Consider the following 22,360-nt stretch of genomic DNA (forward strand, 5'->3'; position numbering starts at 1 on the left):
CACAAAGTAGCATAAATGTCACTTTCAAAACGAATCCCACTTTGTGATTTGTGTAACCCTTTGAGGACAAAGAAAATCATACAAAATTATCATAAATTCTAAATAAATGAATAAAATGCACACGTAACTTTCAATGTCACGTGTTTTTAACGTCCAAATTCTAAACATTATCTTCCATCTTTCCTAATTTTACCATCAATTCAATATATTTAAGCTAAATAACTATTTTAACTGCACAATTTTCTTTTAACTCTCTTAATTTGATATAATGTTGACTCGAAAAGTAAAATATATCATGTGATTATATTATCATGTCAAATTAGTATCTGTTATGATATATCAACATATCACGTTAATATCACGTAACATAAAATAATAAATAATATTCTGTTAATTATGCGCCTCTCTTTATCCAAACTTACTCTAATGATTAAATCGATCTGTAAAATTTCGTGTAAATTTTTAATAAAACACTTAATTTTAAAATTTAAGATAAAATATTTTTACTTTTTAAGTTTTTATTCGAAATGACACGAAAATTACATTAGTTTTCAAAATGAACATTTATATAAAATTTTNTATTGGACAAGTAACCCAAGCCGTTACTCAATTGTTAGTATTTTTGTTAATTTATTAACGTGATAAAGATAAAAAAATAATTTTATTCTTGATTAATTTTTAAAATTATTATTATATAATTTATTATTTTTTTATTAATAAAAAAATTTCAAGATGGGGAACACTGGAGCTCCTTTTCGTCAGTGCTCCTTTTTTTAAAAAAATTTAAAATACAATAATAATTTTTAAATTAATAATAAAATATATTTATTTTAATATTTTCTTAATTTTTGTTAATAGTATTTATATTTTTGAAGTAGGGTGTTTATTTTTTAAATTAATGAGGTTATTTAAAATTTTAATTAAAATTTAAAGAATTGAGATATTTTATTTTAAAATTTAAAATTTTAATTTAAAAAAATCTGAGGTTGGGATTTTAAGAAGATAGGAGGGGAAGTAAATTATGAATATAGAAAGAGCAAGAAAAGTTTGATGTGGCGGGCGTAAAGCGTGGAGAGGCAAAGAAAAAGGACGAGGGTGTTGGAAAGCCCCCCATGGACTTAAACCCAGCGTGGTTTTAGGACAGGAGGACTCCTAGTCGTTTCTGGGACAAGACAGGGAACCGTGGGAGGGGACCATGAATTTTTGTACTAGCACTGTACAAGTAAACGATAACATGATTTAACATGCAGGTGCCACGTGCAACTGAAATGATTGGAAATTGTTGTTTTTAGCCTTCCGCAAACAAAACATTTACATCCTTTTGACATGATGCCATGCAATTTGCCAATGCAAGCTCATGACCCATCACCACTCTTTTTGTCCCAAAAGTCTTCTTCTTCCCCCCACCTTTGCCTTGTTTGTTATGTTGGAAAAATTGATTGCTCACTATTTCTCACTTGTTTCTTTCCCCTTTTTCTTTAGCCCAGTCGGTCGAGAATCAGTTCACGTCAATTGTGGTTCGAGAGTCAATCAGATATTATTAATAAGATTCGAATGTATAATTTTTCTTATAAGGAAAAAGCAAAGGGAAAATTACCTTTTTTAACTCACGTACGAAAAGAAAAAGAAAAGTCCAAAGCTTGCAAAAGTCTTCACCTTCCTTGACAAGGTTGTTATTGATGGGGCTTATGGTGGCATGGAGCTTCTTTCTTTTTCATTCATTTTCTAAAGGAAGATGGGTCTATTTTCCTCTTTTCTTTTTTTTTGAATTAACTAAAGGATGATAAGTCAAAAAGAAATTATCGTATGTGATTATAGGACAAAATTTTCAATTTGCTTAATTAAAATAAAAAAATGGATAAAGGTAATATGAAAAAGTTGAGTTCGATTCTTTCTTCTTATTTATTTACAAATTTCATATAAAAAGGTGATTACAAAATAGATAACTTAAGAGTCAATTAATCAGGCATGCATGGGGTGTCCTCACTAATCAAACCATAAAAAAATTCCCAAAAAAAACAAAAAGAAAAAGGCTTAGGGATCTTAGATTTGCCCAAAGGTATATGTGAATTTGAAGTCTCCAAAAACGTTTTCGTAGTTTTGGGCAAAAAACGTGACACACACAAAAAGGAGGTTCTTTTCTTGCAAAGCCATTTATACCTTCCCTACGAAGGGAAGATGCATTCATTGCCTTTTACACCTAATAGTTTAGACACATCAATTTATATACAGATTCATTGCTAAACCAAAAACCCTAACATATTTTGATTCATTTCGGAGAGAAAAATGTTTCATTTAGGGTTGATACCCAATTTATTCGTAACTTATAAAATATATCTAATGAAAGAAAAAAATAAAAGATGAGTTATAGCTATCGAGAGCAAGATGATCCACATGAAAGTTTTTATTAGTGTGAAATTCGTATTATTTTATCCTACTTAATTGTACAATGTTCTCGTTCAATAATCTTTGATGAAACTTGTTATGAGTTCGGATTTTCAACAAAAAATATATGTTTATTAAGTGGTAAAAGATTTACACTTATAAATTTAAAACTCATTTCATCTCTTACTAATTTGAATTTGAGATTCATAAAACAAGTTTTATTTGTTCACTAACAATGTCGTAATCAAAGAAGAAATTCAAAGGTCCTAATCTTATCAAAAACATAATGAAATTATCAAGGGTAGGTGATCCATAACTTTGAGGGGAAATTTGCTTCATTTCCACTACAACAGCTTTCGTGCCCATGTCTGTTTCAATATTTCATGCCGCATTCATGCTTTTTACATCATTATGGTCAACGAAAGGTGGCAAAGTCTCGCAGCCCTACCAAAAATTAGAAAAGAAAAAACTAGAGAAATCCACTACAGACAAGTTCTTTTCACTTACCTATACATGTGTAATATGTGATATGTATGTACATATATATATATGGACGTATGCATGCATGTATCTTATATATTTCTTTGATCCCAAGATACGGTGGAAAGAAGTGAAAGCCATGTCTCTACATTTGAAGAAGTTTGCTTAGAATCGTAACCTTACGTAAACCTGGTAATTCATATTTTCGTATCTTAAACGTGTCAGACACGTTTAGATACGAAACACGTTAAGACTAAATACGAACACGACACGTTTAATATTTGTGTCTTAAATTTAAAATACGTACACGTATATGTTTAATACACGTGTAACACGACACGACACGATTAACACGTTTTACACGTTTATTAAATGTGTCAATATACGATACGACACGATTAATAATACATTTAACACGATTAACACGTTTAATATAATTAACACGATTAAATATAAATATTTATAATTAAAAAAATTATTATTTAAATTTAAAATCTATAATTATAAAAATAATTATAACAAACAAATAATAATAATAACATCAAATATAATAAAATTTAATATAAATAACATACATAAAATTCATTATCATATATAAGGTTAAAATACACATCAAATAATTATTAAAAATTATTTATATAAAGTTAAAATAATTTTTAACTATTAATATTTAATAAGTTAATAAACGTGTCATGTATACACGTTTAAACACGTATACACATTTAAGTACGATAAAACGATTAAGTAAACATATTTAAACGTGTTTGTTTTCGCATCTTAATGTATCAAATAAGATTAGACACGAAATACGTTAAGGGTAAACTTAAAATTTATTTAACTCGTATTTTCTCGTATCGTACTTAAAATTATCATATCTAACTTTTCGATAGAAAACTTCATATGGAAAATTCATTGAGGCCATGAACAGCTTAGGCTAGACAAGGTTTGGGAAGCTCAAACCCGTTGTGGCCCATTTATTTAGGCCAGGCTAGCTAAGCTTGGAACAACAGCCAGCAGCAGGTGACAAAATATTTTCCTGCCTTGTAAGGACAATAACTTATTAAACATTGATTTGATGATTTCATATGAGTGACAGATTGACATGAAAAATAAATAAAGGAGGAGGCTGTCAAACGGCCTTTATTGCAAGTCCTTGGGAGTCCAATTGTAGGGTAGGTAATTTGTAGGGGAGACCTGTCCTGGATGTGTTTAGTGTCCTGGTTCTTAAGCTTGCTAGGGGAAGGAGGACGTCCGGCCCCCCCCAGCCCTCAGCTAAGGCCCTGCTATGTGTCAACTCTGGCCACCCAAAGTCTTTAAACTCATGTGCTTTGTCCACCTACATCTCCACGTGCCCGGATTTCATTTGACACCAAATTCATATCCTTCCTTCTTCTCATCAGCCTGCACCTGCAGCCAACATGTTTGAGACTACAATTTACTATGCTTAGATTCTCTTTACTCAGGTTTTGATGGGCCTACGAGTACCAGCCCAAGCCTGCCCCTGCTCTTTTTGTTCAAGTTGGATAGGATGATCAACCCACTAAAGCTACAGCTCCAATACTATGAATTTGATTCAAAACCCACTCCCCTTTTCCTTTGAAAAAAAAAAAAAGGAAAATCTTGCTCTCACAAGTCACAGTTCATGGCAGATGAAATGCACTGATAAAAGGTTCAGGTACAATGAAAATGAATTCAATCTGGACGAGCTGGTAAGTAGATACGGTAGCCCAGATATGGCTAGCAATAAAGAAAAAGATGAACAATGACTTTCTTCTGCCATGAAAGGAAGATGCTTGTGATAAGGAAAAAAGTTAATGTGGCATGTGAAACAACAGTGACATTGCCTACCTGGAAGAAACGGCGTGTATGACTAAATCTCAACTTGTTCATCTGAATTTGTATCAGGGTGAAAGCAGCAATGGGAATATGGGCAGAGATTGCAATTAGAAGCCAACCAATGTATAATTAAAGAGAATTATTGAAGCCATTTTGAGGATGACAATGACTTCAAAAAAAAAAAAAAACAGATTGACAAGGGCAGCAAAGTTGCCAACCCTAAAACCGAAGGGCTGCCCTGCCCCTTTGGGGGGGAATAGTAGAACAAAACTTGCTGAGTTGACGTCCAAATTGAGCTATTTCTTTTCCTATATTTGGGGCGAATGATTTGTACTTCATTGATTGATTGGCAAAAGAGTAATAAAGAAATGCAAATAGATATGCAGACTTTGAGAACAAATCTGGGGAGGTGTTTTTATTCATAGTCATAGCTGTCTGTCGGATGCATGGCTAAGTTGAAGTTTTACACCTACAGTGTCCTTGTATTTAAGGGTAGGTAGGATTCAGTATGCTCAAGCTCACCGTAAAAACCTTCAGTTTTATCGCATCGATCATATGATTCCACTTCAGCTCCATTTATTAGACATTTTTTAAATTGAAAGTACGAGTCTGTGATTAAAAAAAATTAAATTAATTTACAAAGAGAACTCATAAATTATTATTATTATTATTATTAATGATGTAATTAGAATGTAAATTGATAAATAAGGTAGAAAATTAAATTATAGTTAACTTTATTTAGTAGTGCAAAAGCTGTAATATTTGCACTCTAATTAGAAAGTTGAGTGATATATTTTTGCTTTCCGAATTTTCTGAAAAAAGAAAGAAGATAAACAACCGATGATGAGCCACCAGGGTTGACCGAGGGAGGTCTCACTCTCAGGTGAGGCAATCACCCACCCCTCTCTTGAGCTTCCTCGATAATTTGGGCCGATAAATTTACGATTCTCCACGCCACGATATTTTCACCTACTAAGAGAGAAGACACCATAAACTCATCAAAATCTCTTCCTGCTCGGGTCCCACTCCAATTTGCATCGAACTCGAGCTTCTTCCCTCTTATATTTTCCTCTCATTTTACTCTGCTCTATCAAAGCTAAAAAGGAAAAAAAAAATTAGTATTTTTGACTATTTTTCTTGCAAACTGTGAAAGTTGGAAGATTCGATCCGAGGACCTGAAACTCGACGGTTTTTTTTTTTTTTAATTTTTTTAATTTTATCTAATTATAATATTTATCGGCCAATAATTATCATCGCCAATTCGTCATCGTTAGAGTCGTCTTTGAAGAGGAAGAAGAAGAAGAAGAAGAAGAAGGAGACGAAGAAGGAGAGGAAAGATCGAAATTTGAGGCTGAAAAGAAAAAGCCTCCTTTAAGCGACGTCGTTTGAAGGGGGTGGAGGGGTTGTGTATCGATTTATTAATGCAAATTTTGTGAGGTTTTCAGATTCAGCTCTGATTTGAATCCGCTGAAACCCTAGGTTTGTGTTAAATCTGTGGATAATTTTAGCTTATTTTTATGAATTTCTAATTGGTTAGTTCTTTTTGATTGGGAAGATGCTTGGGATTAGTGAATTTTGATTTTGTTTTTATTTTTATTTTTGGTTTTGGTTTAGTAGTTTTGTAGAGGAAATGTGGAAACTTTGGAGTGATTTTATGAATGCTATGATATTTAGTACTTAATTAATTAGAAGTTGGAATGATAGTTACAGTTTAGTTCTATTTTTAAGTTTGTTTTGTAATTTAAGCTAGAATTATATAAAAAGGTGCTTTGTTTTATTGGATTTTGGAAAATGAAAATTGATATTTGAAATCAGTGTATAAAAGCTGGACAATTAAAAGAGTTGGTCTCTTTTATTCAACTTTTCTGTTTCTTTTTCTTCTAAATTTTTTTTTTGATGGAATTGTTTCTGAAAATTAATTGTGAAGATGGGTATTAATTTTTTTTTGTTTTTGATTTGACTATTTTGTTGTAAAGTTTCTATGAGTTATAAATGCATCTAATAGTTTTGATTTCTATTGGAAGGTTAAATTTTGTTATTCTTTTGGGTTGGTAATTGCTATAATTGTTTCGAAAAAAAAGGTATTTTTACAAGTAAGCTTTGACACTGTATTTTTCGGGGGTTTGTACAGGTTAAACTACCCCTACTACCACCTTTTTGTGTTACAGGCCTCGTGTTATCTTCCATACATTTTGGTTCTTCAATAGTTTGCGCAGACGTTTAGCTGGATTTGGAGTGCATTTGTTAGTTTGGTGCCATACGATGTTTGCTAGCCTTTAGGCTTCTGCTTGCTATTTGGGTTGAATCATTCTTCTTATAGTGCCTTGCTGAGTGCCCTGTTGGACGGTTTACTGCTTGTTCCAATTGTTCAATCACAGAAATACTTGGTGTATTGTTTAGGGTCTTTTCTGTTATTAACTTGGATTTTGGGGTTTAAACTGTTTCTGTATGCAAGGAAAAGGACTGAGTAAGGCTATTAACTTGATGAAGTGAGTGGACTTCTACACTGCTGAGCGTTAACAAAGGGAAGATGCTACCTAATTGGAAGATGCCCCACATTAGATTGACAGTCCAATCTTTAGGTCAAATTTTGTTTTTGTTAATTGGAATATCTAGGTGTAAAGAGGGATGTAATGGTATGCTGTAAGAAGAAAACATGGAGCATCCTTCGGAGAAACGATATCCAGTCAATGCAATAGATTATAAATTATACGAAGAAGTTGGAGAGGGTGTCAGCGCTACTGTGTGTAGGGCTTTATGCATTCCACTTAATGAGATTGTTGCTATCAAGGTTCTTGATCTGGAAAAGTGCAATAATGATCTGGTAAGTATGGTATTTCATGATTTGTTGCCTGGATATCATGTTCAGTTATACACTTTTCTTATGAGTCCCCTCAACTCCATACAAGAGTTGACATAAAGCATATTATTTCTTTCATATTGAATGGTTTCTGTTTGCAAATGATACAGGATGGCATCCGCAGAGAGGTACAGACCATGAGCTTGATCGATCACCCAAATGTATTACGGGCGCATTGTTCATTCACTGCTGGTCATAACCTTTGGGTTGTGATGCCATACATGGCTGGGGGATCCTGCTTGCATATAATGAAATCTGTTTATTCAGAAGGTTTTGAAGAGCCTGTTATTGCTACTTTATTGCGTGAAGTTCTAAAAGCTCTTGTTTATCTTCATGCCCATGGGCACATTCATAGAGATGTGAAGGTATCTGATTGCCCCTTCTTGTTTTATTTTCATGCCATGTGTTTTCTTGTTTATCCCACAAGGAGTTATTTCAGAGGCCAAGCCAATTAGTTGTTGACTGTCTTCTATAAAAATTCAGCTTAAGAAAGCTATATTTGGTGACAAATAGAGTAATATGAACAACTTATGGTTCTTCTTGTAATGTCATTGATTGACAATGCATGATAAATGCAGGGAAAAATTTGCTTCTGCTTTCTAGATATGAAACCTTATGCTAATACTGAATGATAATGATCTATTAGTCTATTGGTTTGAGATGACTTAATCTCGTTATTTCTTTGACAACTACAATCCCGATTGTGCTACATATGTCAACATCATATCGCCCTGTTATTTTGTTGTTGTTCTTTTCCTTCCTACTCATTTTGGGGGATTATTATCTCTGCTATACTTATCTACATTCATATCTTCTGTTTGCAGGCTGGGAATATTTTAATTGATTCTAATGGTTCTGTCAAGTTGGCAGACTTTGGAGTATCAGCATGCATGTTTGATACTGGAGACAGACAGCGTTCCAGAAATACTTTTGTTGGAACTCCTTGCTGGTATTTGTTTTGCATTGGCCTTTCAACAGTGTGGGATTTTACTTGCATTAGTGTTTTTATCATGGCATTTCAATTTTGAGAGTTGATGATGACCACAATGTGTCTCCTTCCCCGTTGCTCTTTATTTCAGGATGGCTCCCGAAGTTATGCAGCAATTGCATGGTTATGACTTTAAGTAAGTTGATTGCTGATCTATACGTTTTCTTTTCATTTTCCTTTCATTATTTTGTTTTGTTGTGCCTTTTAAATCATTCTGTTTGCTTTTCTTCTTTCTGTGAACAGAGCAGACATATGGTCTTTTGGAATAACGGCCCTTGAACTTGCTCATGGCCATGCCCCATTTTCTAAGTATCCACCAATGAAAGTAAATCTCTTCAGATAGTTATACCAGTTGCATATTGTATATTTTTTGTTGTTGCCTTCTGCTTTAGTTCTTAATTTGGTTATTTACTCCCATTTTTGCTGCAGGTTCTGTTGATGACCTTGCAAAATGCTCCTCCTGGTCTGGACTATGAAAGAGACAAGAGGTTTTCAAAGGTTTGTGCTATTCAATTGCATCTCAGTGGCTGATATCACTTGTTAGTATCATTCTGATAGTGTTATACTTCTCTAGTCTTTCAAGGAGTTGGTAGCTACTTGCCTGGTGAAGGACCCAAAGAAACGTCCAACTTCAGAGAAGCTTTTGAAGCACCATTTCTTTAAACATGCACGCCCCCATGATTATCTGGCTCGTAGCATTCTTGATGGCCTTGCTCCATTAGGTGAACGTTTTAGGGTGCTAAAGGTCTCTTGCTTACCCTCTTTATTTAATTTCTGACCTCTGTTTACGATGGGGAATTAATTTGCAACTTTGATCTCTTCTTTTATGTCTCAGGCAAAAGAGGCTGATCTTCTTGTACAGAATAAAGCTCTCTATGAGGACAAGGAGCAATTATCGCAGGTTAATAATGGAGCTTGTTTACTTTTTTTGTGAAAAAGTAACTGATAGTGTCAGGTTCTTCCATTCATGCCTTACTAGTGTTTTAGGTTTTGTACTGTGAGTAATCCCAATTGCTCTCAGTTCCACGTTCATGTCAGGTCTTAAAGATTAAGAGAAACTATATGCAGCTAGTTTTACTTTGATTAACAAATGCCCATGGTATAGTAAATATATATGATTGCATAGTATCACTTTTAATATGAATTCCTTTTACCTTGCAGCAAGAGTATATAAGAGGCATCAGTGCCTGGAATTTCAACCTAGAGGACTTGAAAAGTCAGGCTGCACTTGTAAGTATTTTTAATTACCCATGTTATTTTTTTTTTTATTATTAATTATCTAGAGAGTCCAAAAATTGCTATATTATCTTTATCTCATACAAGTGCTGACTGTTTTACCTGCAGATTCAAGATTATGATGATGTGTCAAGTGCAGAAGATCGAGATGGGAGCAGGAAGCAAAGGGACAGGCATGATGATGTTGGATTACCAGCAGAGAGGATGTCTCCAGAAATGGCTAGTAATTCCATTGCTGCAACTAGCCAGGAGGTACCAGTCATAATTCTAAATTATTTCGATACAGTTAAATTGTCAGTTCTTCAATTCTTGGTTGAATTCATTTGATTAAACTTATCCATTAAGATTTAAATCCACCTTTTACTTGTTTCAGGACGGGCTTAGTGATCTTCATGATTTGGAGAGTTCACTTGTTTCATTTCCTATTAAACCTCTTCAAGCTCTCAAGTATGACATTTTTATGCTTGCATGGTGTTACTATTGCAAATAATTCATTCATAGAACATAATTTGGAGGATATCAATTTTGGCATTTGTCACATTCAAAGAGATTTCGAATCGTAATTTTTTTGAATAGAAAGCGGTATTTTGTCACAGTTTTAGTCATTCAATTATTAAGTTATCTGCTTTTCTGTAGTATTTTCTTTTGAATATTTTTTGTCAAGAACATATATGGTACCTCTTAGGCTAATTACTATTTTCTTTTGGAAAAAGAAAGGTTGCCATTTATTTTAATTCCGTCACTTATGCGACTATTTAATTGGTGCAGAGGCTGTTTTGACATTGGTGAAGATGATGAGGGTGCAAATAGTCCAAATTGGAAAGGTGCTACCCGATCAGAAAGTGAACAGATCATTACAAAGTCATCAAGAGCTGCAGACCAAGATGCTGGAAGAAATGAGGGTGAGAATTCCGGGCAAAGTAGCTCTTTACCACGTCAGGTCATTCCAGAGCATAAAAATTTCTTGAGCGGTTCACTAATACCTGATAATGCCTTTTCTCCTAAAAAGGTTACAGGAGATGGGGACAGGTAAGCTTTGTTCCAAGTCAAGTTTACCCTGAGCTTGTAATTGTTATCACCAAACATGATAGAAAGCTTGAAGTGTGCATTGAATTATCACATAGGAAGATCTTTTGCCCATTAACAAGCTCCAGATATGATGAGGTTTTGAATTCGTTGGTTGTCCTAGATGTATGATCTGGTACATGGGGACTTTCTTTTGGCTGGGGAGTTAAAAAGAACATTGTTGGTTTTATCATTGCCATTTACTTAGACTGGAAATGTTTTTGATGACATAATCTATACTAACTTGGGTATATAAAAAATGTTTTGAAGGGACTTCCCACAGCCTAAATTTCCATCTGATCGCAACTACAGTGGTCCATTGTCGTACCGCCATAGGAGAGAAACAAATAACATTTCATCGGGTATTTTCTTGTTTTGTTTTCTTCCATTTCTACCCAGAAGCTATACTACTTATTTGTACTCTAATGAACTAAGTTTTGTTTCTTGGCCTCTTGTTATGTATCAGAGGATGCATCAGAAGGAGCAGTTGTTCAGCGGGGACGTTTTAAGGTGACATCAGCAGATCTGAGTCCCAAGGTACATCTGCAATTTTAGGCTAACTTCCACTCAACCCGAATCAGCCTTAGTATGTAATGTTAACCTCATGTTATCTAAAGAAACATTAAATTTTATTGATGGTCACTAAACTTATAGCTTTTTTCCACTTTGCTCACCGAACTTCAATTTGCCCCAATTTGTTTGCTGAACTTTTTAAATTGTATCCAATATGGTCACCTTAACAGATTCGGTTCAAAGAAATGACGAAATAACAGCATAATAATCATTTAAGCAGTCATGTCATTTAAAAAATCTACAATTTTTTTCCCTAGTAATCTTCCTATTTTCTTTTATTTTTTCATTTCTTTATTATTTCCATAGATTTCACATTTTAACAGAATCGAGAAACAGAAATGATGAGAAGTAAGAAACAGGTCACAAAAGTCGACATGGATTTTTTTAAATGATGCGATTGTTTAAGTAGCTATTTTGTCATTATTTGGATGAAATCAATTATAACGACCGCATTTGATATGCAACTTTGTATTAATAAACAGTGTTTTATTTGAAATCAGCAGCACAGTTATGAATTGATGCATATTGAGTGTCAATGTCTTACTTTGTCTGTTATAATATACTGCAGTGAAAATTATTAGCATTGATAAATATCTACATAGTTTGTCATCATGGAAGATGCTGCATCAACAAAATGGCATACATCTAATGCCATCAACTGTTATAATTTTATGTCATATTGAATAAATTATATTTCTGCTGAAAGACTATATGGTAAATGATTTCACCACAGACTTTGGTTTCTTTAAATATGATTGACTTGTATTGCTGTATTTGTTTCATGTGCTTGTCCTTATGGATGCATGTTTAATCTTATTTCAAACTGTATTTTTCATGTAATACTTCATTGCTTTTGGTTAAGTTTATCCACTAATATCTGGATTGCCATCCGTGAACATTTTGTGGCTTATACTTCCTCATCGTAGCCCACACAGTTGCTTTTACAAACTGTCTTCTATGTTTGAATTCATGTGTTTTTGGGATGAAGAATAATGAGGATGGAACTTAGTGATTTATCTTTTAGGCAATGGCTTGGTGACCATTGCCATTATTTTCTCTCATTCAGGGACCTACAAACTGCAACTTTAACCCGGCTATCGGAGGTTCAACCTGTCCATCATCTCTAAACCTTACAGCTAGTGCGGTTCTCCCATCTCTACAATGCATTTTGCAACAGAACACCGTGCAAAGGGTATGTTTCTTTTTGTATGTTCTCTCTGATGTCATAGAGACTGCCTATCTGAAAACATGTTCTGTTTGTTGATGATTGCTGACAGGAAGAAATCATTAGATTGATCAAGTATTTGGAGCAAACTTATGGTAATGCCTCTATATTTTGATTGTCTGCATTTTTGCTGCTTAAACTTGGAAGATAGTATGATGTTAAATTTGACTTCTCTTGCTTATATAGGTAAGCCTGGGGACTTGACAGAGGTAGGCACCAATGACCTTTTGCAGGTAACTAATCAACCTTTATATCTTAATAATCATATGACAACGTGATGTTCCATGGTGTCAATTACCCTATTATTTATGCATTTTTATGACCATGGGATTTGGTTTATATAAATGCTGGATATCTCATGCTGAGACTTCTTTTATCAAATAGGCATACGTTGTTAAAGAGTTTATTTTTCTAAAGGAATGATTAAGTTGTCTTAATTGTATGTGCAGATACCACATTCTTCTTTGAGGGAGAGAGAGCTGCAATCTCAGGTGATTCAGCTGCAACAAAGGTATGACGTGAAGCTCCAACAGTTCTGATTTTCTTTCTTTATGCACAGTTTACTGAAATTTGAATTCTGTTGTCAGTATTGGGAACCTTGTTGAGGAATTGCAGAGACAGAAAATGAGAAATATGCAGGTTTGTGAATTAATCTTGAATACTCACACAGACACAGCACACACATCAGAGGATTCTTCATGCATACCAAATCACCTCCTCTTGTTTTAATCGCCATTAGATTTTAATTCAACTGACTGGAAACTGAGTTCATTATACTTGTCTCATCACGTTGCAGTTAGAGAAGCAACTAAGTGCTTTGGCCAACAACAAAGAGTGAAGGTGAAACAATAGTGTGGTGGTGATGTTGATATAGAAACTGCCTGATTATTTCTTCTTCAGTGCTAGGGTTCATAAGGTTCTTAAAAAGGTGTTGAGGTATAGGAGTGCGTTTTATTGTATTTCTAGTGTACCATATCTATGGCTGTGTGTTAAGCCGGACACCCAAATTTTGAGATGCCATTCCCTTTCAGTCTCATGTAACTTCTTGTAATTTATTGACAGGATATTGTAATATAATTACAATCTCTCTCTCTGTCAGTTGGGTACTCATTTGCTCTTCGAACTAGAATTAAAATAAGTGGTAAATATATTTTTGAATCACAGATTGGTTTGAATGGCAATAAGGAAGCTTTTTATGAGAGCATGAAAAACTTGTTTGGTTTATATTAGAAAGGAGGTTCTTTGTCAATGTTCAGCACTTCCGGTTCCAGTGTTCATTTCTGATTAACTGCAACAATTGTGGGCATACCAAAGCTTATTTGGTTTGTTCACACCTTCCTAAGAAACAGTGATGGCTAAATGATTGAGAGATAAGGAGATTGATAATCTTTAAACACAACACGGTGTATTTGGATGTCATCTGGAAGCTCGTCTTTACCCTTTGTGAGTAAATATGTACAACTAAGAAGCAACTAGCAGAAAATTTGGATTCTGACCATTGAATAACAAAATTACGTGCGGTCCAAATCCTCTTTCTTACTGCAGGCTTTGAATTGAAAGATAGAATACATGTGATAAGAAGCCAACTTGCACTACATGATAGGACATGATACTACAAAATCCAACACCTAGACAACAAAAGCTGAAAATTTAGCGTCAATGTATTACCAGAGACGGTTCTCCATCACTGCAGAAACAATGCCTTTCAGTGTCTCCTGCATAAAACCGGATATCATATGAGTTTAACTACTTTGTAGCAGATTCAGAAAAAGAAAGGGGCAAAAGATAATCACAATTCGCAAACATGAGTTAGAGGACAGTACCGCACTATGGTCTTTGAGCCCAAGCGATAGCACTAAAGGCAAAGAGGAGGCCGAGGAACTGCAAACACAAAAGGACATCTCAAGATATTACAAAATGATTATCTTATAATACAAAGCCCAATCAATTTGCAAGTTTACCGTATTTAATTGAGAAAAATGATGAGATAATTCTCATTTCTAGTTATTACTGTTTAACAACTCTCATATGATCCTTTGATGAGTATTTGCAACAATTATAGATCCAATAAGGAGAACGGGCAATGCTAGGGCACTCAGACCTTGTATGAAATAGTAATAACATGTATATTGAGTTGGAAAAATACCTTATTTGTTCAATTAGCTGACGGGCAATTGCCAGTAGCATTGGCTGCACATGTTGCATTCATTCAAAATTCGGGACAGATATGAAAGGTCAAATTAACATACAACAGGAAAGTCCGGCTTACCTCATCTCGTTTGCCAAATATTACAGACACATGGAAAGTCGGCTGGATTGAAACCCCTTCCTCCTTTCTGGCAATAAAAATAAACACACCTCAGACACTCTTCTCAGTAGAATTATCACGATGATACTCCATATAACTTCAACAAAAATTTGGTAATAAAGAAATCATACTCAAATTTTACTTAACAACAGTGCCTGTGACTTTTGACACGGAGGAAACACTAAAACCTTTCTCTTCAGTTTTGAAAGAAAAGAATAAAGAATAATTGCATTAAAGGAAAATAAAAGACAAACCTGGCATGCAGTATTGTTCCCATAGTTCCTATCTGAGTTGCCATGACCTGAGAACTCTTTCACACATTAAATTTATCACAAAAAGACACGGAAATATCACCCCCTCCCTCAACCTCACACAGACACACACAGCACCAAAAGTCAAAATTTGAGCAAAAAGTGGAAGTCTTGTACTCACGAGAAAATGATCGTCATAACGGCAAACGACTAGGTCTGTGCTATTCCCCTGACAAGCAAAAGGCATGCAATTGAGAAACTCTAATCACATACCATTTTGAAAGCAATCCTTAGGATAAGAAAAGCATAAAAAAAATATCAATTATCACTGGAAACTGTAAATTAGATGAAGACAAGGTCAAATATATCACACTGCCTGCCAGGAGATATATACAGGTAGCTGAAACAGAGGCATACCAGAAAAGAAGACAGACTAGCTTCCATAGGCAACAAGGATGTTTTCACAGCCATCCATAAAATTCAGAAACCAACCAAACATAATTTACTTTGAATCATGCATACCATTTAAAAATAACACACTTAACAGCCTAGGTTTATCAACCACTTGAGAAAACAATCTTCTAATTTCCCATACTAAACTTGAACTTCTCGATTCATTTGAACCATTACATTAGAGGTCACTGAAATGTTAAATTCTATCCCTCATGCTATAAACAATCTTCATTTAAGCAACAACAGGAACATAATCCCAGAAATTAAAGTCCCATTGACCCTTTAATTCATTTTGCTTAAGCTTATAAAATAGTGCAAATCATGCTACACTGGGGCAAGCCATTGATCATCAAATTCACAATAAAACACTAACCCAGAATGAAAATCCCAGATTTAATTGTTTTTCTACAACAAAGTTAACACAAAAATTAGACAATTTACAAAAAAAAAACAAAGCCAATTTGATTCTGAGCAAGAAGAAAACTCAGAGATAGAAAGAAACCCAAGTAATAAGAAACAAAGCAAAAGAATTTGTTTTTTTTTACCTTGATTTCCAATGAGAAATTCTTGTAAGGAACAGGAAAACGTGGTTCTAAACCACCCATTTCTTTCTTTTTCTAAAAAAACTCCTAATTTTTTGAAAAGAAACCTTCTGTCAGCCTTGCTGTAGTTTTTCTTCTCCGTTTCTTGGCTCCTTGCGTTTTTCGTACTTTTCAAAGTAAAACATCGATAAATGGGTTGGTTTTCTGACCCAAGATTTCAGTCTAATGCTGGGCCTCCCAGCCCAAATGAATGGTAGTATGGTTTTTTTTCTCTTTTTTTTAATCAAATAAATAGAGAAGAATTTTTTTTTTTTGTAATAAAGAGAAGAAGTGTAATAGTGGACATATATATATATATATATACACATATGCGTGCACACGTGTGTAAATATGAGCAATGGATTAAATCAATCAGAAAATTTCATTAACCGATTTAGTCAAAGGAAAGATAATCTCTTGAAAAATAAGCATATAATCATTAATTATTTATGTATTAGTTATAATCCATGCATATATGAAGTTTGATGAAACATCACAATCTCATCCACTCAAAATTTTGACATCCTCATCAATGCCACATATCACAATCACAATTAAGGCATTGGATTAAGATCTCATTAAAGCAATCTAGGAAGCCCACATGAGTTGGCACATGTTTTCTTACCAATTATAACCGATAATGGAGTTAGAATTTTATGTTTGAGGGGGTGAAAACAAGAAATTCAATATTTATCAGGATAAAATTATAATTTTTTTAAAAAATAAAAAACAAAACTATAAAATTTATAAAAAAATAAAGAAAAATTATTAAATTTTAAAAGTTTAAGAGTTACTAGCCCTCCTCCCTCCGCCTCTGATTATAACGACTTGAATCGAAACACTACTGACCTAACAGCTTTTTCGGACCTAAATCGCATAATCTTGGTCACTTAAATTCTTAAAAAATAACAGATCTCTTACGTGATATTTAAAGTTATTATCCCTATCACATGTTATCATTTGACAAGAATAGCTAAGGTGAAGTGGAAAATTCGTTATCTTTTAACTTAAGTGATTAAAATGATAATGGAGACGTTATTTTATAAAAATAAAAAATTAAAATAAAAATTAAAAAAATTAAATGATAAAAAATAATTTACTCAAAAAAGTAAATTTGAATAATTTAAATTATGTATCTATTCTACTTTTATTAGAAAGTCGAAAAGGGTAAAACACCTCCACTCCTTAAGTTTTGATTGAAATTTCAAGCGAATTTGTTAATTTTCGAAATTGATACTCTGTTTCAAAAAAATATCTTTTGCTGGACATATAAATTCAGTCGTTAATCAACTATTAGTATTTTCATTAGTTTGATGATGTAGCAATATTAAAAAGATAATTTTATTCTTTATTAATTTTAAAAATTATTATTATATAATTTTATTAATTTTTTATTAATTTTTTAAAAAAACTTCGATGGAGCTCTCTAAAGGAGCACTCCATTGAGAGCTTTGGTGCTCTCAAAGAGCACCAATTTGATATTCTCCAAGGGGACGCAAAGTGGAGATAAGTGGTTAGTCGATGATGCAAGAGACGTTATTGGTCGTTTTTAAAAAAAGTAAAAATAAAAAAATATTTTAGATGTTTTATATTTAATATTAATATCGTTTAGATGTATAGAACAAAATGTTCATTTTAAAAAATTTGATTAAAACTTAAAAAATAAAAATATTTTATCCAAATAAAAAAACGTGTGAAGTTAATTTCGCTCCCATCAATTTTCAAATATTAACCGTCACGTTACACGTGAGTCGTGACTCGTGAAACTCATTGAAACGTTCCACTCTGCCCCTTCTTCCTTTTTCCTACATATGCACAAGAAACAAATTGCACGTGTCATAATTGCTGTGGTTTTACCATCTTTTTTATTTTACAGTACAACTTACTTAAGTAAATGTAAACATTTACTTCATGAGAATAGGCTTCCTGTTTCCTCTCACTAGACTATGGGGGTGCGTTGCACACGGGTCTCTCCATAGCTTTCTTTCTCTTTAATATATTTTCTCTTTTTTTCTGCGTCCTCCACGTAAGGAAATTCCTTTGAGACTTTCTTTTACTTGGGTAATAGATTCTTCCGCTCCATATACGTCAGTCCTTCCCCCTCCATAATTGAAGAAAAGAGCAAGTGTGCAGCCCCAATGGGCTTGATAGTCTCATAGTGACAGTCAGGTAAGGCTAACAGACTTCAACAACCAATTGAGCCATCTCGTGCGTACTAGCCATTCAACACGTGAGAATCGGTACCATTTCCTCTACATACCAACCCAACCCAACCCAAGCCGTTTGTTTAAGCCGAGCCATGCATTTTCCATTACAACTTTTTGAACAATATTATATATTATAATATATATAAATGACTTGGACCCAATTCGATTAATCCAATTATTTTTAAAATCATAATCGATCAAATTAATCGATTTAATTATATTTATTTATAAATTAATTAAATAATTAAATTAACCCAATTATTTTAATTGAATATTTTTCGATTAATTTGATTTTAACCAAAAATTATTCTGAACAAAGATTATGGATTTAAAATTAAAATTTTTTATTTTAAAATTGTTTCGATATTTTTGGAAAATAATAATATTTTTCACTGTGAAATTTGAGTAATAACCATTCCATGCCAATCTGAACAAAGCAATGCCAAGCGAATTAGCAAAGCCATGACGCTGGCTGACGCTTCCACACGTCGCAAATAAGCTTTAAATAGAAGGGGGTGCCAACCGCATGATTGTTTCTAGAGCAAAGAGCCCTTCCGTTTTTGCCTACTTTGCAGCAAAAAAATCTTAACCCACTTCAGGTGGTAATAGCAAATAATCAGAACCCAGAGTTTCAACTTAATTACTGACCACAGCTAGATAGTACACATGGGGATCGTTAGGACACAAGAAGAAGAGAATGAAAGAATGGAGTTTGAGGACTTCAGGCAGACTTTGGTTGCTTTTGCTGCCCTGGAAAGAAGAAAACAGAGTGAAGAATTCAAAGGCCTGAGCTCCCACAATGCCGACGTTGATCTTGAAGAGAAGCTTGTTTGTGTTACCAGTGGTGTTTCTTTCCTTGGACTTGCCATAGTTAACCGTCTCTTGCTCCGTGGATACTCTGTCCGGATCCTTGTTGATAACCAAGGTAAATATGTACCAACCATGACTTAAGAATTTAGTTGTTGAAAACAGCCTGGAACCCGACAAAGTTGGAAATTTTTGTAAGATTTCAGGTTCTTGTCAAAAAGTTTCTGTTTTCGGAAGACTATTATGGTCATAAAAATATATCGCTGTTAGTTGATATACTGTCTGATAGTTCTGACTTAATTGGCACCATGGGATTGATTCAAAATAATGCAGAAGATGTAGAGAAGCTGAGGGAGATGGAGAGATCAGGGGAGATGATGGCATGTACGAACAAAATTTCTGTGGTCATGGCTAAGCCAACTGAAATCCAGGGGCTAATGGAGGCGTTTGATGGGTGTCGTGGCGTGTTTCATACCTCAGCTTTCGCTGACCCTGGTGGCATCTCTGGATATTCAGTGAGTTCTGTCATGTTTCTCCCATTTCTTGACTTTTTTTTTTTTCTATCCAATCATATAAAATTAGTCCCAAGAAGGTACTGTATGTAGTCCTGTATGAAATCTGCATAGCAAAATATGTGGTTGATACATGGAACACTAGAATCGTACTTTACTACTTAATCCTTCCCTACTGGGATAGTTTTATTCCAGATGCTATCACTAGTATATGAATGAATTCATTAGCTCCTACCAACCAAGTCTCATCAACTCCAGCAAAAGGTGAAAGAACAGTTTTCTTAGTGCTTGTGCTATGGTAATAATTTATGAAGATTAGACAAAGATTGCTGTTTGCTACATTGCTATGTTTCTTACCTGTTTTTAACTATATACTGTCAGTAAATTTCATAGGTAGGCAGCAAATTTTGGTCATAGTTTTAAGATGAAAGCTACAAGGAATGGGATGAAAAAGAAAGCTGAAAAGTTTAATTGCTAAAAATGAGTGTGCCACTGCAAAAAGACATTCCTTCAGGACTTTATGTTGGGTTGGCCTACCAGGACCAGAGCATCAGTCTCCAATTTGGCTCTCATTTAATATATGGTGGAGAAAACTTGGAGAAGTGCAGTCCAGTCATGTGGTCTAAATACATGCCACAATCATGAACTTCATGATACATCACGGTCTCCTCTCAACACCCTATATATGCTTTACCATCTTGTTTTGACACTCCCTAAGCACCAAGTTGAATCTTACTTTGAATTAGAAAATGATGCTACCCTAAGAAGTATACTTTGGAATTGAAATTACATGCTCGTAATGTAGGAATAGTTTTCAAGAGTTGACATGAGCAGAATGTAAGAAAGTTATGTTTAACTGTTTGTGTTTGTTAGAAATCCATGGCTGAAATAGAAGTAAAGGCCAGTGAGAATGTGATGAAGGCATGTGCAAGAACTCCCTCTGTCAGGAATTGTGTGCTCACTTCTTCACTTTTGGCCTGCATATGGAGAGACAGCACCCAACATGATCTCCCCACTTTGGTTAACCATGATTGCTGGAGTGATGAATCACTCTGCATGGACAAAAAGGTATAGTACATGCAAACTTGAAGTAGAAACCATCCATAGCTTTGAGATAAATACATGAGAGTTAATGGCATTTTCCTTCAAAATTTTGTTACTACTTTCTTACTTTTTCACTTAAAATGTGGTAGCTCTGGTATGCATTGGGGAAACTGAAAGCAGAGAAAGTTGCATGGAAAATAGCAGAGGAGATGGGCATAAAACTGACCACCATCTGTCCAGGGCTCATTACAGGCCCTGAATTCTCCTTAAGAAATCCAACGGCAACAATAGCTTATCTTAAAGGTATTGTGTATTTGTTTTCAATTATTCACTCTCTACTTTCAAATTTTCAATTACTAGTCAATAGTCATGAAAGCTAATTAGATCAGTAATTCATAATATCCAGGTGCCCAAGAAATGTATGCAGATGGGTTGCTAGCAATTGTTGATGTAAGTAGATTGGCAGAGGCACATTTATCTGTGTTTGAGGAAATGAACAAGACAGCATTTGGAAGGTACATTTGCTTTGATCAAGTCATCAAGAGAGAGGAGGAAGCAGAGAAGTTGGCAAGGGAAATGGGGATGCCATCAAACAAGATCTGTGGAGATTCATTCGACATTATTCCTACTCGCTTTGACTTGTCAAACAAGAAACTTACCAATCTTATGTCTAGGAAACTTAGATGTTGCTATGGTGAAAGTTAGCCCAAGTTAGCTTTCCCTTGGACTATGCTTTTATCAGCAAAACAGAGAAGAACAATGTTTCCCACTGTCCATTTTCTAAATGAAGATAAACCAGGGGTCCATCTTCTTAAAAGTAAGCTGCATTTTCACTTGTAAAGAGTATTTTAGCTTATTCAAGTTCACTGATCAAACCAAATAGGATTAATGCATGAATGACTTGAAGGCCATATATGAAATAAGTTATTCATAAGGCAAAGGTCCATGGCATTTCTCCAATGACTTGCGTGGTTAAGGTCCACAAGTATAGGTGACAAATTGTCAAACGCTGCAACCTTAAGCTGCACCGTCCATTGGATCTTAGTCCTTATCCCTCACCTGGGATCACCTAAGTCTCAAGTTAGTTTTGGTGTTAGGTTCCTTTTAGAAAAACTTGTGTCTACATTTCTGTTGTAATTTTGATAATTTGATTCGGGTGCATGAATTAGAAGGAATAGATATTCAAACTAAACACTGAATATGCTTGTTTTATCAACATTTATTAGCTACAGAGCATGCAAAGTTGGAAACATGTCACAATCTATCAGTATTCCATGGTCTGGACAGGATCAAAATATGGAGTCAAGCCTGCCCTACATCACATGACGACTATGAAGTACTCCAATTGAGAAAGTGTATTTCTGGTTTGATTCATTGAGGAAAGTGAAAGGGAATAAACACAGAAAGGTGTTGTGATTTTCAAGCTATGGAAGATTGGTTTTAGAAATGGCTAAGAACTATGTTTGAAAAACATGGCTAATTCTATAAACTTGTTAATTGATTTTCTTACTTTGTGAGTGGCTATGTAGAAATGAGACAACAAAGCAAC

General features: G+C 34.2%; 3 protein-coding genes across 5 annotated transcripts; 2 read left to right on the forward strand and 1 right to left on the reverse strand.

Annotated features, from left to right (window-relative positions):
- LOC18600769 (serine/threonine-protein kinase BLUS1) lies at positions 5,719–13,758 on the forward strand. 2 transcript variants are annotated; one of them, XM_007031421.2, is made up of 21 exons: positions 5,719–6,180; positions 6,833–7,525; positions 7,672–7,926; positions 8,386–8,510; positions 8,641–8,685; positions 8,793–8,874; positions 8,979–9,047; positions 9,124–9,294; positions 9,385–9,450; positions 9,711–9,779; positions 9,894–10,037; positions 10,159–10,232; positions 10,554–10,814; positions 11,121–11,212; positions 11,317–11,387; positions 12,490–12,615; positions 12,701–12,743; positions 12,835–12,881; positions 13,098–13,159; positions 13,236–13,287; positions 13,445–13,758. In XM_007031421.2, the coding sequence occupies exons 2-21, from the start codon at positions 7,358–7,360 to the stop codon at positions 13,484–13,486; spliced, it is 2,064 nt and encodes a 687-aa protein (XP_007031483.2). In that variant the 5' UTR covers positions 5,719–6,180; positions 6,833–7,357; the 3' UTR covers positions 13,487–13,758. The 2 variants fall into 2 exon arrangements, with proteins under 2 accessions (XP_007031483.2, XP_017975257.1); XM_018119768.1 differs by having other exon boundaries at positions 7,157–7,525.
- LOC18600770 (proteasome assembly chaperone 3) lies at positions 14,032–16,362 on the reverse strand. Of its 2 annotated transcripts, none has more exons than XM_018119770.1 (7): positions 16,206–16,362; positions 15,389–15,436; positions 15,211–15,257; positions 14,918–14,984; positions 14,795–14,838; positions 14,472–14,529; positions 14,032–14,363 (listed from the first exon to the last, which is right to left on the reverse strand). In XM_018119770.1, the coding sequence occupies exons 1-7, from the start codon at positions 16,263–16,265 to the stop codon at positions 14,313–14,315; spliced, it is 375 nt and encodes a 124-aa protein (XP_017975259.1). In that variant the 5' UTR covers positions 16,266–16,362; the 3' UTR covers positions 14,032–14,312. The 2 variants fall into 2 exon arrangements, with proteins under 2 accessions (XP_017975259.1, XP_017975258.1); XM_018119769.1 differs by having other exon boundaries at positions 15,211–15,266; positions 16,206–16,361.
- LOC18600771 (tetraketide alpha-pyrone reductase 1) lies at positions 18,968–22,010 on the forward strand. Its single transcript, XM_007031424.2, has 5 exons — positions 18,968–19,373; positions 19,589–19,770; positions 20,641–20,835; positions 20,961–21,114; positions 21,218–22,010. Exons 1-5 carry the CDS (start codon positions 19,115–19,117, stop codon positions 21,514–21,516), a joined length of 1,089 nt encoding a protein of 362 aa, XP_007031486.2. The 5' UTR covers positions 18,968–19,114; the 3' UTR covers positions 21,517–22,010.

The sequence above is a fragment of the Theobroma cacao genome, chromosome 4 (genome assembly GCF_000208745.1).
Source record: "Theobroma cacao cultivar B97-61/B2 chromosome 4, Criollo_cocoa_genome_V2, whole genome shotgun sequence".
Lineage (NCBI taxonomy): Eukaryota > Viridiplantae > Streptophyta > Magnoliopsida > Malvales > Malvaceae > Theobroma > Theobroma cacao.